Genomic DNA, 13,561 nt, shown 5'->3' on the forward strand with positions numbered 1-13,561 from the left:
AGGAATTTTGTAGACTCACATCTTAATGCCATTCACTTAATGCTGCCTTAGCTTGGCACATTCAGCCTGATGATGAGTTGAAGGTACTTTGTTAATAATCTCTACACTTCTTGTTTATTCTTCCAGTTAAGATTATGATAATGTCTCATACCAGACTTATTAAAGAATCAGGGCCTCTGAATAGTGATCTCTTTGTTTCTTTCTACAGTTCCTTATCAGCAGAATCCTTACAATCCCCGGGGCAGCTCCAATGTCATCCAGTGCTACAGATGTGGAGACACCTGCAAAGGGGAAGTGGTTCGAGTCCACAACAACCACTTCCACATCAGATGCTTCACCTGTCAAGGTAGGAAATTCAATTTCCCCACTCCCTCCTTTGTTTCCTGGCCATGCTGTCATGCTAGGACATGCTGGGAAAACAAACATAGGCAGTTATCTACAAAGGTGTGGAGACTTTCCTTGAGCCTCTCATTAGTCTTCTCCCAAGCAGTATGAAGTGAAAAGGGAGTTGGAGTGAGGGTAGTGTTAGGTTGTAGTATATTGGGATGAGGTCTGGCGACCTCAGAGGGATATGACCCAGAAGGAAAAGGGCAATCCTGAAAACTTAACTTATATCTCTCGAAAGATTCCTAGCTTGTGCCTGTAAATCAATTTGAGAGCAAGTGAAAGCTCAAGCTACCTTGACTAAAATTCAGTGTGGCTCTAAGATGAGCATGTATTCAGTGACAGCATGACAATTCTCAACTGTTAAGTTTAACAAAGGAGAAGATACATCTTGATGTTGTAAGGTTTATTACTTGGAAACAGATAGATGATGGGTTACCTCCATTACAGCTTACTCATGGCTAATTTATAGGATTTTAGACTGAACCAAGGTAAGCATTCCTAAAGACAAATAATGAGTAGCAGGAAGGAAAAGGAATTTGGCTGAAAGAACATGAGAGCCCTGTGGCCCAAGAGGGCAATTATCCCTCCCACAGTGTCCTGACCAGTGCCTGCCCCACGTCCACTTCTTGCTCTCATCCTTCAGGTCTCCCTGGTCTGCAGACCAGCCATTCCAGTGTTGGATTGCCCTGTGGGTTTAGGAAATGTTTGACCCGAACCTGTAACTTTTACCTGTTGATCTTAGATGTGTCCTCATAAAGTTAAAATAAAACTTTGTGTTTGTTTTTCTCTATGACTGCCCTTCAGATACTTGTAGTTAGGTTTTCTCCCATGTCAAACTGTATTACAGATCCTTAAATTGAGCCTCATCAGAAATGATTCCATCTGTGTCATCATCCTGGAATCTTCTTCTTGGACCCAATCTAGATTGTCACTATCATTCTTAAAGCATGCTACTCAGAACAGATCACAGTTCTCAAGGTCTGGCAAATACAGCAAGGATGGCATTTCTGTTAATGTGACTGATACTGAATTGACTTCCCAAGGAGCCACTGCACACCATTGACTTACACTGAATTTAAGGTCAATTGAAACTTCCACGTCTTTATATCAGTAACTACCTCAGCCTCATGTCTATGAGACTGACTTCCCCTGCCATCGAGAAAAATCCTAGACTTCTTTCTTCATGATCTAATTAGAATCTGCATTGAGCAACTAAATTACATATTCATATTCCCTAATTTGTTTACATATGTGTCTGTAAACAAATGTTTAATTGATGTGATTTAAATTTTATATCAAGACTTAGCAAATGCCTTTAATACAAGTTGAACTGCAAAAGTATCTTGATGAGTGACTATTTTTCCATCCTCAGAAACTGAAGCTGGACAGAGTAAAGACAATACATTGCTGTAAGGAGGTTTGAAATATATTTCAAACAATTATATTGTTAAGAGAATGTTTTAGCTACCTTTTACTTAAGCCAAAACTTAACAACTTAAGCCAGTTTTTTTATTTAGTTTGATTCTCTGGGTTGGGCAATGCTTTCCATCTGAGCTAGTTCTGCCCTTATCACATAATGATGTGATAAGGATCACATCAGCCAGTGGATCTGCTGATGTGACTGGCAGGCTGTTGACCTGAGTGCCCCTACATGGCTTCCTCCAGCAGGCTAGCTTGGGCTCATTCATGTGGGATCTCAGTTCCAAGTGCAACAAGAGAGTAAGCTTCAATAAGAACTTTTCAAGCCCCAGTTTGTGTCACACTTGACTACATCCTGCTATTGGGGCAAAACAAATCAAACAGCTAACCCAGAGTCAGGGTCATAGGAAGCTCAACTTTGTCTTCTGTGGGAGTGTCTGCAGCATCAGATTTCAAGGGTGTGGATATAGAGAAGGAAATAATTTGGCCACTTTGATAATCTACCACAAGGAAGTTGTAGAATTTCTTTCAATGGATATTTTAAGGGGAAAAATAGACTACTAGTTTTTAGAATATTTTCTATGTCAACTTGCTTAGAGGTAAAATAAATGAGAGGATTTTTGTTTTCAGCAGTAAACAGTATGGAGATTAGTTACTTTAAATAGCCTTCTCATTTAAAAAAATCTAAAATTTTAATGAATTTTTTACAATTCTTTTAAGATGCACTATTCTACTGACATGAAAGGATAGAACCTGCAGAGGTCAAAACAAAAACAAAAGCAGAAATCCTGGTTTAATTACCAATGCCAGGTATCATTCTGATAATTTATGCTAAGCTTAGAGACCCTAAGCTTTTACCTTGATGTCCAAATGGGTCATACAAGACAAGAGGTAAAGCCTAGAGCTTCATCAAAGTGGAAATCTTTCTATAAATCTGAGCTCCTCCTGCAAAAATCTACTCTCAGTTTATGATGGATTTGAAATAGAAGCTGGTAGGTAGTGTGGTGGTTAAGGTGCTGGACTCCCACATGGCCAACTGTGATTCAAGTCCCAGACCGGGAGGCTCAATCTTTTTCTCTTCTCGCTCTCGGTCTCTGTCTCTCTCTTTTCTGATTATCTCCCTTTCTGTCTCTCTCTAGTCAAAGAAAGAAGAAGAAGTAAATTAAATCAAATAATTAAATTAATATTTAATAATTAATTAAATTAAATTAAATAATAAGAAAGAAAAAGAAGGAAGAAAAGAAATAAACTGGCTGGGACCAGCAGTTGGCGTAATGGCTATGTCGCAGGACTCGCACGTAGTTGACCGCAGTTCGAGTGCCGGACCCCGGGGCTTAAAACTCATGCTGGGCACGTGTGAGGGCATGCCCAAGATCCCGAGAGGAGAATAGAGGAGGAGGGATTGCAGTGTGGCCATCCCCCCAGGGGGTGATTTCTCGCTTTCTGTCTCTTTGTCTCTCTCTGTTCTGTCTGGGAAGCACACGGGGCTATAAAAAAAAAAAAAAAAAAAAGAAAAGAAAAAAAAAATCACCTCTCCCAAAAAAGAAAAAAAGAAATAAACTGGCTCAGGCCAGCAGGCGATATAGTAGTTAAGATGCTGGATCCAACATAGTTGACTCCACAGTTCAGGTCCTGAACCCAGCAGCTTAAAAATAACACTAGGTGCTTGTGCATAATGCCAAAAATTTCAAGAGGAGAATAGAGAAGGGACTGTGGCATGGCCTTCCTCCAAGGGGGTGATTTCTCACTTACCCTCTCTTTCTCTTATTTCTCCAGCCAGTGCATGTACCTTATAGCAAAAACAAAAACAAAAACAAAAGAAAGAAAGAAAGAAAGAAAGAAAGAAAGAAAGAAAGAAAGAAAGAAAGAAAGAAAAAGAAAGAAAGAAAAGAAAAGAAATTGATTCTGGAGGAGACAGCAAGGAAACTTGCCTGTGTCAATTTCGGCTCTGTATACAGAGAATAAAACTTGTAAGAAAATTTCTAACCATGATTTATCCTTTTATATGAATTCATGGCCTACATTCATGCTATGAATTTGGTGCAAATTAGGGGAAAAAAATTTCAAGTAGAGAATTTAAAAGAAAAAGGTCCTGGGACCAGCAGATGTCATAACGGTTACATCACTAGACTCCCATAATGCCAACTGCAGTTCAAGTCCCAGACCCAGTGACTTGAGACTCACACTAGGCATTTATGCATGCATACCAAAAATCCCAAAAGGGGAATGAAGAGGAAAGGATTGTGGCATGACCATCTCCCCTGGGAGGTGATTTCTCGCTTTCTGTCTTTCTGTCTCCTTGGCGAGTGCACATGCCCTATAGCAAAAATCGCTCTACAAAGAAAAGAAGAAAGAAAAAAGAAAGAAAGAAAGAGAGAGAGAGAGAAAGAAAGAGAGAGGGGGGAGGAGAGAGGGAGAGAGAGAGAGAGAGAGAGAGAGAAAGAAAGAAAGAAAGAAAGAAAGAAAGAAAGAAAGAAAGAAAGAAAGAAAGAAAGAAAGAAAGAAAGAAGAAATAAAGAAGGAAGGAAGGAAAGAAGGAAGGAAGGAAAGAAAGAAAAAAAGAAAATGGTCCCATACTTGGCCAATTGCAGAAGCATATAATAATCCTCTTTGGAGGAACTCAACTTTAGACTTCAAAGAATTTCCACAGATGATAATAATAGTAAAATTAATGACTCACACTCAAGTTTTTGACACACATATCATAATGGAGAGCCAGCAGAAAAAAATGGAAAGCAGAATCAAAACCTCAAAGGTTTTATATTCCATAAGTTTCTATCATTATATGCTAACTATATTAATATATTTTAAAAAGTTAGAGAAGCTAGAAAATATGAGTAAGAAGTAAATTATGCATTATAAGAAGTATCATAGGAGACTTGAAAAATAACCAAAATTATTAGAAATAAAAATTTTTAATATTTGAAATAAAAAAAAACCTCAATGCATGAATTAAATAGATTAGATGTTACTAAAGAGAGAATTAGAAACTGGAAGATTTAACCAAAAATAATTTATAAGTATGGCCCAGTAATAAAAGGTGGTAAAATAAAAATGAAGCTGATACTTGAAAAATATATTAAGAAGACTTGACATATATCTACTCAGAGTTCTCAGGATATATAACAGACAATATCAGTGGGAGGATAGTATTTGGAAAGATAACAACTACGCATTTTCTAGAACTGTTAAAAGACATATTTCCTTGCATCCAAGAAACCTCATAAATTCCTGTGAGAAAATATAAATAAAATCAACTTACATATATCAGGATGTAATCTCAAATTATCAAGAACAAAGAGACAATCTCAAAAGTAGCCAGAGAGAAAAGACAGATCATTTCATATGAATGGTATATAGACTAAATGCTGAGTTTTTAATAGCAAAAAGGAAATCAGAAAAACAGTAGAATGACATCTTTAGTATACTGGAGGAAATAACTGTCAAGTAGGATTTGTATTCAGCAAAACTCCTTTTCTGGAACAAAGGCAAACCCACAGATAACATTATATTTAATGGTGAAAAATGGTTTCCCTATAAGACCAAAAACAAGACAGTGATGTCTGTTCTCACCACTTCTATTCAAAATTTGTATTTCAGGTTCCTGATAAATTAAATAGGCAAGACAATTAAATAAAAGGCATTCAGGGACCAGCCAGTGGCATGGTGGTTAATATAGCTGGATCCCACATGGCCATTTTACAGTTTGAGGCCCAAACCTGGTGGCTTCATGAGCATGCCTGGCAAGCGTGCATTAATGCCCAAAACCCCAAGAGGATAATAGAGAAGAGATTAAAGTGTGGCCATCCCTACTGGGGGGTGATTTCTCGCTTTCTGTCTCTCTGTCTCTCTCTGTCTGTCTGGCGAGCGCACGCGCCCTATAGTGAAAACCTCTCCAAAAAAAAAAAAAAAAGATTAGTGTGTCATTGTCAGCATGGTGAGGTTCTGGTGAGAATTCTTCCCTTGGTTTGTTGATAGTCATCACCTTACTCTGTCTTCACATGGTAGAAAGAGAGAGACTAAAATAGCAATCTTTGGTGTCTCTTCTTACAAGGGTACTACTCTCATCATGAAGACCCTACCCTCATGAACTCACCTAAGCCTAATTATCTCACAAAGCCCACTCTTCCTTTTTTTTTTTTTTTTTTTTTTTTTTTTTTTTTAAGGTTTTGCTATAGGACGTGTGTACTCTCTAAAGGAAAACAAAGAGACAGAGAAAAAAACTGAGTAATCATCCCGGAGGGGGGATGGCCATACCACAGTCTCTTCTCCTCTATTCTCCTCCTGGGATTTCAGTCACACACACACACACAAGTATCTTTCATGATTTTTTTTAGGAAGTTGGGGAGCCCATGCACACACATGTGCCTAATGTGAGTGTCAAGTCACCAGGTCCAGGACTCTAACTACAGTTGGCCATTTGGGAGTTCAGTGCCTTAACCACCATACCACCTGCTGGCCTGCCCTTTGTGATTTTCAAACTACCACATCCAGGAATCAAACTGTGGTTGACCATGTGAAGGTCAAGCACCTTAACCACCATGCTACTAGCAGGCTCCAAAAAACCACATTTCTAGATACCATCCATATTGGAGATTAGGGCTTCATCACATGAATTTGGAGGGTTCATGATTTAGTTCATAGCAAACTCCCTATCAAAATCCTAGCTGGGGGAACCAGCAGTTAGTGTAATGGCAATGTCGCTGGACTCCCTCGTAGTCAACCGCGGTTTGCGTCCTGTACCCGATGGCTTAAAACTCACGCCGGGCACGTGTACGTGCATGCCCAAGATCCCGAGAGGAGAATGGAGGAGAAGGGATTGCGGCGTGACCATCCCTCCTGGGGGGTGATTTCTTGCTTTCTGTCTCTATGTCTCTCTCTGTCTGTCTGGCGAGCGCACGTGCCCTATAGTGAAAATCTCTCAAAAAAAAAAAAAAATCCTAGCTGGCTTCTTTGCAGAAATTGAGAGACTGATCTTAAAATTTACATAACGTTGCAAGGGATATAGGATGAATAGCCAGGCAATTGTTTTTAAATAACAAAGTTGAAGGGGCTCACATTTCCCACTTTCAAAAGTCTACAATTCACAATATAGCATGGTACTAGCACAGGATAGATGATCGATATATAAATAACTGGAATAGAATTCACTTTCTTTTTGTTTTTTTTTAATTTGCCAGGAGACAGGTACATTCACCAGAAAGAGAGAGGTGGAGAGAGGGAGAGAGAGAAAAGACACCCCCCAGTGGGGTGTGGTCATGCCACAATCATTCTTTTCCATTTCTCTATCTGTCAGGGTATTAGACACACACATGTGCATGCACATCTAGGATGCTTTTCAAGACACTGGAGCCAGTATTGGAATCACCACAGAGATGGCCAATAGAATAAAATACAGAGTGAAGAAATAAACCCTCAGTTTATGGTTAGTTGATTTTCAACAAGGGTGCCAAAACAATTCAATCTTTTCCAGATAATCTTTTCAACAAATTGTGCTAAGAAAAATGATTAGTGGGACCAGCAATTAGCATAATGGCTATGTCATTGAACTCCCATGTAATTGACCACGGTTCAAGTCCCAGAGCCGGTGGCTTGAACTCACACCAGGCGCATGTGTGTGTGTGCCCAAGATCCCAAGAGGAGAATGGAGGCGAAGGGATTTGGCATGGCCATCCCCCTTGGGGGGTGATTTCTCACTTTCCATCTCTCTCTGTCTCTCTGTCTTTCTGGAGAACCTGGTGAGCACACGTGCCCTATCGCAAAAACCTCTCAAAAAAACAAAAACAAGAACAAAAACAAAAAACAGAGAACTTGCTGTAGGGAAGAAGATGTTCAGGGAGGAATGAGGTGGACTCAGTCTTCAGACATACTTAAAAATTAACTCAAAATGGATCTAAGATCTAAATGTAAGAGCTAAAACTGTAAAACTCAGAGGAGAAAATATAAAAAATCTTTGTGACCTTGAGTTAGGCAAAGCTTTCTTAGATATTACACCAAAATCAGAAGAAAAAAGGAAAAATAAAATAAATTAGACATCAAAACTTAAAACTTCTATTTTTCAAAATACACCATGAAGAATGTGAATAAACAACCCACAGAATGAGAGAAAATACTTACATATTATATATCTGATAAAACACTTGTGTCTAAGTTATGTGAAAACATTCTCACAACTTAATAAGAAGGCACATAATTCAATTTCAGAATGAGCAAAGGATGTGCATAGACATTTCTCCAAATAAGTTATATATCCAATAAGTACATGAAACTATATCAACATCATTAGCCATAAAAGAAATACAAATCAAACACAATGACATACCACTACATATCCTTTAGGGTGACTACAATCAAAAAGATGAATAAAGGGCCAGCATTTGGCATGGTGGTTACGGTGCTGTACTCCCACACATAGCTGACAACGGTTTGAGTCCTGGATCCAGCAGCTTACACGTGCATGAAAGCCCAAGATCCAAGAGCAGAGTGGATTGCAGTGTGGCCATCCCTCCTAAGGGAGTCATTTCTCACTTTCCCTATCTCTGTCTCTGTCTCTCCAGTGAGCACACATGCCTTATGGTAAAAAGTCTTTTAAAAAAAGATGAATAATACAAGTGATGGCAAGGACGTGAAACATTAGAACCCTCATGTATTGTTGGTGGGAATATAAAATGGTATATTTACTTTGGAGAACAGTCTGGCAATTACTCAAAAGCTTAAACATAGAAATTACTATATTACCTAAGAATTGCAAATTTTACTTCTTAGTATATACTCAAGAGAAATAAAAACATATGTTCACAGAGAAGTTTATACACAAACGTTCATAGCATTATTATTCATGATGGCGAAAAGTAAAAACAACTCCATAAGCCAATAGGTGGATAAATAAAATATGATGTGTCTATACAATGGAATACTGTTTGGAATAAAGAAGGATGAAATACTAATGCATGCTCCAAAGTGAATGAACCTTGCAAACATGTGAAGGAAGCCAGTCACAAAAGGGTATACTTGTATGATTCCATGTATATGGAATGTTCAGAGTAGGCAAACACATAATTGAGAGAAAGCAAATTTTGTATACCTAGGACTAGGGGTTTAGAGGAAGATAGGAGAGTTATTTCTAATCACTAAGATAGGAGTTATTTCTAAATTCTAATTGCATTTTGTCTTGAAAGTAATGAAGGTGTAATTAGGTAATGGTAATGATTGCACAACTCTATGAATATACTAAAAATAGTTGAATTGTACATCTTAAATTGTTGAATTATATGGCATATGAATTTATTTCAGAATTGTTAAAAGAACAAAGGCAAATTAAAAACTGTTTGAGAAAACAAACTTGATTTACCAAAAACAGACAGGCCTTCATTAAATTCAATTCCTAAGTATGGTCTGTAGACAGAAGGAAAGTGATCCCCAGATGGGAGAACTGAAACGTAAGATAAGATGGTTAGCAAAATTTCAATGACAAGTAGAAAATACTTAGAACCCAATGATAACAAAAATATTGTGTATCAAAATCTTGCCTTATGAAATGTTTAGTTTAAAGTGGTGCTTACTGAAAATGTATAGCCTTAATCACAATAGAAAAGGAGACAGTTGGGAACCAGCAGTTAGTGTAATGGCTATGTCGCTGGACTCCCACATAGTTGACCGCGGTTCGCGTCTCGGACCCGGTGGCTTAAATCTCACGCTGGGCACCTGTGCGTATGTGCCCTTGGGGCACATCCTGAGAGGAGAATGGAGGAGAAGGGATTGCGGCGTGACCATCCCCCTTGGGGGGTGATTTCTCGCTTTCTGTCTCTATGTCTCTCTCTGTCTGGCGAGCGCACACGCCCTATAGCAAAAACCTCTCCAAAAAAAAAAAAGAAAGAAAAAAAAAAGAAAGAAAAAAGAAAAGGAGACAGTTTAAAAACTAAGGGACTTGGGGCCAGCAGGTGGCCTGGTGGTTAAGGCACTGGACACCCACATATTGACCACAGTTCAAGTCCCAAACTCGCAGCTTAAAACTATGCCAGCACATGTGCATACCTGCCTAAAATCCCAAGAGGAAATGGAGGAAAAAGGATTGTGGCATGTCCATCCTCCCTAGGGGGGTGATTTCTTACTTGCTTTCTCTCTGTCTCTATCTCTCCAGCAAGCACACATGCCCTATAGCAAAAAAAGTCTCTCTCTCCACACAAAAAACTAAGTGTTCAATTCAAAAACTTAGAAGATCAGAATGATCTAAGGAAAATGGAAGAAAAGGAGTAATATAATAGACAATAATTTTAAAAATGCAATAGACAGGATTAATAAAGCCAAAAATTGATTCTTTAAAAATAATAAATAGGGCCCAGCAGATGGCGTGACAGTTACATTGCTGGATTCCCATGTAGTTGACCATGATTCAAGTCCCAGACTTGGCAGCCTAAAAAACTCATGCTGGGCATGTGTGTGTGCATGTCCAAAGTTCCAAGAGGAGAATGGAGGAGAAGGAATTGTGACATGGCCATCCCCCTGGGGAGTGATTTCTCACTTTCTGTCTCTTGCTTTCTCTCCAGCAAGCACATGTACCCTATAGCAAAAATCTCTCTAAAAAGAAAAATACAAATAAGGGTCAACCCTAGTGGTTAAGGGATCCGAATCCAACATGGCTCATGGTGGTTCAAATCACAGCCTTCATTGTTTGAAATACATGTTGTATGTGTGTGCGTGTGCATGCCCAAAATCCCAACAGTATAGAGACATGGAGAAAAAGATTGTGGCATGACCACTCCTGATTGAGAAGCGCGCTCTCTCTCTCTCTCTCTCTTTCTCTCTAGCACATGTACCTCTGGAAATTAAAAAATAGATGTCATGGTGGTTAAGGCAGCTGACCCCCACATCGCCAACTGATCAGTTCAAAACCAGGACCCAGTGACTTGAGAAACATGGTTGGCACACATGCTTGCATGCCCAAAATTCCACAAAAAGAATGGAGGAAAAGGGTTTGCAGTATGGCCATCCCCACCCCACCCTGCCCCAGGGGATGATTTCTTGCTTTCTCTCTCTCTCTCTCTCTCTCTCTCTCTCTTTCACAAGAGCATTCACCCTATAGTTTACATAAATAAAAATTAACAATAAAAATAAAATAGTCTAAATTGTAACAAAATTACTGAAGTAAAAAGAAAGAATATACAAATAAACAACCTCAAGAATGAAAATAGGGACATAATTGTAGTTGCTGTTAAAATTAAAGATGGAATAGAAAATATTATAAACAATTTTATAATAATAAATTGTAAGACTTAGATGACATAAAATTAGTTAATTCTTAGTCTTACTAAACTTCCTAAAGCAAAAATGTTAAAACCTGAGTAGTTCTATAATCATCTAAGATATTAAATTGCTGAATTGGTAGTTAAAACTCTTCTACAAAAAAAAAAAAAAAATTTAAAATCAGCATTGCAATCAAGTTCTACAAAATATTCCAAAGCAGAACATTTAAATCTTGCAGAAACTCTTCAAGAGAACATCAAGAATAAATATTTCCCAACTCATTTTTGTGAGCCTGCACAATATGAAACAAGAAAAGATAATCATATGTCGGTATTATTCATGAACATGAATTTTAAAACTCTAAACAAAATATCAGCAAAACAAGTCTAGAAACATGAAAAAGAATAAAAACATAAATGACCAAATTGGGCTCATAATAGTAATGCAAAATTTTCTTAATATTAGAAAACTAGCTAATATATTTCACTATTAAGATATTTTAAAAGGACCAACAGATGGCACAATGGTTACATTACTGGACTCCCACGTAGTCAACCATGGTTTGAATCCCAGACCTGGCAGCTTAAAACTCATGCCAAGCATATGTGCATGTGTGCCCAAGATCCCAAACGGAGGAGAAGGGACTGCAGTGTGGCCATCCCTCCTGGGGGATGATTTCTTGCTTCCTATCTCTCTGTCTTTCCAGTGACCACACATGCCCTATAACAAAAATATCTCTTAAAAAAAAAAGATATTAAAAAATAAAAAGCACTTGATTATTTTAATAAAGGCAAAGAAGTCTTAGATAAATTTAAAATTCAACATCTATATATAATTTTTGAAACTAGGGTTTTTAAAACTAAATGATGTCTGTGAAAAATATAAAATAAACCTATTTAATGGTAAAACGTTGAAAGCATTCTGTTTAAGATCAGGAAAAAGGATAATCATTGTCAAACTTCTGTTCAACATTGATCTGGAGGTCCTAGATGATGTAGTAAAAAATGGAAATAAAAGTTATATGGTCCAGGGGCCAGAAGGTGATGCAGCAGTAAAATATGGTATTCTGTGAGGCAATCCCATATGGGAAAGTTCCTGGTTCTAGACTGGAGATCTCCCTGAATACACCAGACATGCAAGTATCCATGATCCAGGGTGGATCGTGGCATCAGAACCTTGTTGAAAGTTCTCTATCTCTCTCACATGTACACATACCTGGAAGAAATGAATAAATGAACTTTAAATGAAAGTCATATGGTCTAGAAAGGAAAAAATCAAACTCGTAGTTATATATAGATGACATAATTGTCTGCATAGAAAATCCCAAATGATTTACAAGTAACTTAGTTAATAAGAAAAGTATTGGGTTGTCAGGAAAGTCATGACGTATTTTTCCTATGTTTTTCTATGCAAAAATTCATCAAGACTTTTCCAACAACACAATAGTTCACAATAATAGAAGAGGAAAAGAACCCACTGGTCACTTTTAGATAATGCTAGTAATTATTCTGAAATAAGTAATACAGGTAATGAATTAAAGCTTTAACCTGTTTCTTGTACAAACTGTATTTAATGTAGGCAAAGAGTTGATAAGGAAAAATTCCAATCTAAAAAAACACTCCACCTAATTTTAAAAAATAATTAAATAATTAGAATATCTTCATTTTTGTAAATGTCTGTAGGAATAATAGATCAAGACAATGACCATCAGTGGCTATTTCTATCCATCACCTCCCCCAAATCATGGATGTTCACAATAACATCAATGTTGATTATTGCTAAGAAATCGGACCTAAATCTCAGTCTGAGTGTCTGAAAAAGCCTATCAATTTATAGAAAATGTAAAAGACAGGAAAATGAGTTATTTGACATCATAGGAATATAATCAGCAAAATCCAAACTGTGGAAAATATTAGAGTATAAATGACCCAGTTTCTTCACAAAAGACATTGCAAGGAGAAAAATAAGAAGGAAAAAAAATCTAGAGATTAAAAGGCTTGCAAGGATATCAACTGAATGCAATGTGTGGACCTTGATGGATTCTATTAATAATTCAAACAACTAGTCACTAAAAAAGAAAGAAAAAGGTAAGATAACTGGGAAGATCTGACAACACTGAGGAGATAATGCCTTATAGGTATTACTTTTAAGGTTTTTAGGTTATTGTGGTGGATTTTTCTAAAGATTCCTAGTATTTTAGAGATACATTCTGAAATACTAACACCAAAAATGAGAGAGTTTACCAAGGTTACTAGATACAGAGTAAATACAATCGAGATACCATTTATATTAATAAGAAAATATTTTGAAATTTAATAATAAAGTTTACAAAGTTGTATTAAGCCCTTATGATAACAATTACAAAGTGTTTTCTATTTATAAAATATCATAAGAAAGACAATAAGGAAGATCTAAATAAAAAGTTATAATAAAATGTTTGGGTTGGGAACCAGCAGTTAGCATAATGGCTATGTTGCTGGACTCCCACGTAGTCGACCGCGGTTCGCGTCCC

At 37.4% G+C, this 13,561-nt stretch overlaps 1 protein-coding gene across 6 annotated transcripts in view; it reads left to right on the top strand.

The window, feature by feature from the left end:
- ABLIM3 (actin binding LIM protein family member 3) overlaps positions 1–13,561 on the top strand; it is a 137,239-nt gene that overhangs the window by 47,894 nt on the left and 75,784 nt on the right. For all 6 annotated transcript variants that reach the window (XM_006150865.3, XM_006150861.2, XM_014588738.2 and 3 more), the window contains one exon: positions 209–346. In XM_006150865.3, coding sequence (XP_006150927.1) covers positions 209–346 — 138 coding nt within the window. The remainder of the gene's footprint in view (positions 1–208; positions 347–13,561) is intronic.

Source organism: Tupaia chinensis, unplaced genomic scaffold (assembly GCF_000334495.1).
Source record: "Tupaia chinensis unplaced genomic scaffold, TupChi_1.0 Scaffold000303_1, whole genome shotgun sequence".
Lineage (NCBI taxonomy): Eukaryota > Metazoa > Chordata > Mammalia > Scandentia > Tupaiidae > Tupaia > Tupaia belangeri.